We start from the raw sequence: 4771 nt of genomic DNA on the forward strand, positions 1-4771 counted from the left end.
CCCTAGCCCACTGTATCGTCCACTGAGACAAAAGCCCAACTGCCCACCCACTTCTATGCCCACATATTGTCCCACTATTCCATGCCCACTGTCCGAGTCCACTGTATCGACCCCACTGATCCTAGCCCACTGTATTGGCCCACTGCCCTAGCCCACTGCCTATTGTGGCCCACTGTCCTAGCCCCACTGTATTGGCCACTGCCCTAGCCCACTGTATTGGCCCACTGTCCTAGCCCACTGTATTGGCTCACTGTCCTAGCCACTGTCCTAGCCCACTGTCCTAGCCCACTGTCCTAGTCCACTGTATTGGCCCACTGTCCTAGCCCTGTATTTGGCCCACTTTCTAGCCACTGTCCAGGCCTGTATTGCTCACTGTCCTAGCCCACGTGTCCTAGCCCACTGTATTGGCTCACTGTCCTAGCCCAACGTCCTAGCCACTGTCCTAGCCCACTGTATTGCGCCACTGTCCCTAGGCCACATTGCCACTAGCCCACTGTATTTGCCCACTGTTCCTACCCACTGTTGGCCCACTGTCCTAGCCCACTGTATAGCCCACTGCCTACTTCTAGCCCACACTGTATTGGCCCACTGTCTAGTCCCACTTGTATGGCCCACTGTATTACCCACGCCCTAGCCCAGCCAGTATATGACCCACTGCCCTAGGCCCACTGTAATTGGTCCACTGAGACAAAGCCCACTGCCCAGCCCACTCTATTGGCCCACTATATTGGCCCACTGTCCTAGCCCACTGCCTAGCCCCACTGTCCTGAGCCCACGTGTCCTAGGCCACTGCTAGCCACTATCTGGCCACTGTCTAGGCCACTGCCATAGCCCACTGTATTGGCCCACTGCCATAGCCCACTGTATTGCCCACTGTCCTAGCCCACCTCCTAGCCCACTGTCCTGCCCATGTATGGCCCACTGTCTTGCCCACTGTCCTAGTTCAATGTATAGCCCACTGTTAGCCCACTGTATTGGCCCACTGTCCTAGCCCACTGTCCTGGCCCACTGTATTGGCCCACCTGTCTGGCCACGCATAGCCCACTGTATTGGCCCACTGTATTGGCCACTGTCCTTGCCACTGTCTGTTCATATTGCCTGTCCTAGCCCACTGTATTGGCCCACTGTCCTAGCCCACTGCCTGGCCCACTGATGGCCACTGTCTAGCCTATGTCCTGGCCCACTGTCCTGGCCACTGTATGGCCACGTATTGGCCCACTGTCCTGGCCACTCCTGCCCACTATTGGCCCACTGTTTTGGCCCACTGTCCTAGCCACTGTATTGCCCACTGTATTGGCCCACTTCCTGGCCCATGTCCTGGTCCACTGTATTCCACTGTCTTCCACTGTCCTATTCAATGGCCCACTGTCCTAGCCCATGTATCCACTGTCTGCCCACTGTCCTGCCACTTATGCCCACTTCCTAGCCACTGTCCTGGCCACGTATTGCCACTGTCCTAGCCTACTGTCCTGTGCCCACTGTCCTAGGCCACTGTATTGGCCCACTGTATTGGCCCACTTCCTGGCCACTGTCCTGCCCATGTATGCCCACTGTTGGCCCACTGTCAGCCCACTGTATTGCCCACTGTATTGCCACTGTCCTCCACTTCTGTCCACTGTATTAGCCCACTGTCTTCCACTGTCCTGTTCATGTATGCCACTTCCCTAGCCCACTGTATTGGCCCACTGTCCTAGGTCCACTGTCCTGGCCCACTGTATTGGCCCCACTGTCCTAGTCTTACTGCTGGCCCATGTCCTGGCCATGTATTGCCCACATGTAGCCTACTGTCCTGGCCCACTTTCTTGTCACTGTTTTGGCCCACTGTCCTGCCCACTGATCCAGCCCACTGTATTGGCCCACTGTCCAGCCACTGTATTGGCCAACTCCTAGCTACTGTCCTGCCCACTGTCCTGGCCCACTGTATTGGCCCACTGTCCTAGCCTACTGTCCGGCCCACTTCCTGTTCACTGTTTTGGCCCACGTCCTAGCCCATTCCCAGCCCACTGTATGCCCACTGTCCTAGCCCACTTATTGGCCACGTCCTAGCCCACTGATTGGCCCACTGAGACAAAGCTACATATTTTCTGGCTTCAGAATCAGACAAGGTCACTCATCACACAATTGTAGTTCAACTAACCACTCCCGACTTAATCCACACACAAACACAAACTCACAGACGTGCACTCACAACAGAGACACACAAACACACACCACTCCCTACCTGTTGTGTGATGGCGAATCCGATGACGGGATCTCCTCCAGTATCTCCCATGTGACTTGGCTGTGTTCGCCTCCAGCTCTCTGATCGTCACATTGACAGGAGCGACAGAGCAGAGTCTACACACAGACACACACACACACACGGGCGCCAGAGACACACATGCAAATACATGCGCACACACCCACAGGAGAGGTGAGAAAATGTCTAGGTAGAAAAACAGACAGACAGACAGACGGACAACCACAGGAGAGGTGTGAAAGTGTGTGACACACTGACAGAACCAACAGAACAGAAGTGAGAAGGTCATAATGTGTCTTTACTCCTGGTTTGACATCACACACCCTTCTGCTCTTAGTCTGCTGCCTCACACTGAAAGGTCAGAGCAACCTGTCATAGCAACCTGTCATAGCAACCTGTCACCTGCTCTTTCTCAGGGGGAGAAGAGGTAACGTTAAAGTCATAGCAACCTGTCATAGCAACCTGTCATAGCAACCTGTCACCTGCTCTTTCTCAGGGGGAGAAGAGGTAACATTAAAGGTCATAGCAACCTGTCATAGCAACCTGTCACCTGCTCTTTCTCAGGGGAGAAGATGGTACGTTAAAGTCATAGCAACCTGCATAGCAACCTGTCATAGCAACCTGTCACCTGCTCTTTCTCAGGGGGAGAAAAGAGGTAACGTTAAAGGTCATAGCAACCTGTCATAGCAACCTGTCATAGCAACCTGTCACCTGCTCTCTTTCTCAGGGGAGAAGAGGTAACATTAAAGGTCATAACAACCTGTCATAGCAACCTGTCACCTGCTCTTTTCAGGGGGAGAAGAGGTAACGTTAAAGGTCATAGCAACCTGTCATAGGCAACCTGTCATAAGCAACCTGTCACCTGCTCTTTCTCAGGGGGAGAAGAGGTAACGTAAAGGTCATAGCAACCTGTCATAGCAACCTGTTACCTGCTCTTTCTCAGGGGAAGAAAACATTAAAGGTCATAGCAACCTGTCATAGCACCTGTCATAGCAACCTGTCATAGCAACCTGGACAGCAACCTGTCACAGCAACCTGTCACCTGCTCTTCGTCAGTGGGAGAAGAGGAGCCAGGTAACGTTACCGTATTTATATATCTAATTTGTATGTGTCTGTTTTCTGTTCTATTTCATTAAACTGTTGGGAGAAGATGGATAAATAAGAATTTTGTTGATAACTGACTTGCCTAGTTAAATAAAGAGGGATATTGTTCAACTGTCTTGACTCACGTCCTCTTTTACTGTTGTCTGAGGATAGAAGGATAACTGAATGATATATTTTACTCTTCTCTCTCTCTCATCTCTCCCCTTTCTCTCCTCTCGCTCCCTCTCTCCTCTTTCTCCTCTCTCCTATCTCTCTCTTCTTTCTCTCTCCTCTCTCTCCGTCTCTCTTCTCTCTCCTCTTTCTCCTCTCTCCTATCTCTCTCCTCTCTCGTCTTTCTCCCTCTCTCTCTCCTCTTTCTCCTTTCTCTCTCTCACTCCCTCCTTTCTCTCCTCCTTCTCTCTCTCATCTCTTTCCTCTAACTCTCTCTCCTCTCTCTCTTTCACACACAACTCATTCACATGAACCGATTATCTTGGATTCTCTGATGCTCTGATTCTTTGATTCTCTGATTCTCTGATCCTTTGATTCTCTGATTCTCTGATTCTCTGATTATCTGATCCTCTGATTCTCTGATCCTTCTGATTCTTTGATCCTCTGATCCTCTGATCCTCTGATTCTTTGATCCTCTGATCCTCTGATTCTCTGATCCTCTGATTCTCTGATTCGTTGATCCTCTGATTCGTTGATCCTCTGATTCTCTGATTCTCTGTCTCTGATCCTCTGATCTCTTGATTCTCTGATCCTCTGATTTCTGATCCTCTGATTCTCTGATTCTCTGATTCGTTGATCTCTGATTCTCTTGATCTCTGATTTTCTGTTCGTGATCTCTGATTCTCTGATTCCTGATTCTCTGATTCGTTGATCCTCTGATTCTTTGATCCTCTGATTCTCTGATTCGTTGATCCTCTGATTCTTTGATCCTCTGATCCTCTGATTCTTTGATTCTCTGATCCTCTGATTCTCTGATCCTCTGATCTCTGATTCTCTGATTCTCTGATCTCTGATTCTCTGATTCTTGATCTCATCTTTGATTCTCTGATTCTCTGATTCTCTGATTCTCTGATCTCTGATTCTTTATCCTCTGATTCTTTGATTCTCTGATTCTCGATCTCTGTTCTCTGATCTCTGATTCCTGATTCTCTGATTCTCTGATTCTCTGATTCTTTGATCCTTCTGATTCTTGATCCTCTCATTTTAGCTCCGCTTTCCTCTCAGCCTGTTAGTTCTTGTTGAGATGCCTAAAAGCTTTGCTTTCCTCTCAATGCTGAGAGACAGAGAGGGAGAGGGAGAGGGAGAGGGAGAGGGAGAGGGAGAGGGAGAGACGAGACGGAGACGGAGACGGAGACGGAGAGGAGAGACAGACGAGAGGGAGAGAGAGACAGAGACGAGACAGAGACAGAGACAGAGACGAAGACGGAGAGGGAGACG

At 50.3% G+C, this 4771-nt stretch overlaps 1 protein-coding gene across 1 annotated transcript; it reads right to left on the minus strand.

The window, feature by feature from the left end:
• Positions 1–3810: 3810 nt before the first annotated feature.
• Positions 3811–4536, minus strand: LOC139025616 (octapeptide-repeat protein T2-like). Its single transcript, XM_070440753.1, has one exon. The coding sequence runs from the start codon at positions 4534–4536 to the stop codon at positions 3811–3813; it is 726 nt and encodes a 241-aa protein (XP_070296854.1).
• Positions 4537–4771: the final 235 nt, after the last annotated feature.

Source organism: Salvelinus sp. IW2-2015, unplaced genomic scaffold (genome assembly GCF_002910315.2).
Source record: "Salvelinus sp. IW2-2015 unplaced genomic scaffold, ASM291031v2 Un_scaffold2964, whole genome shotgun sequence".
In the NCBI taxonomy this organism is placed as follows: Eukaryota; Metazoa; Chordata; class Actinopteri; order Salmoniformes; family Salmonidae; genus Salvelinus; species Salvelinus sp. IW2-2015.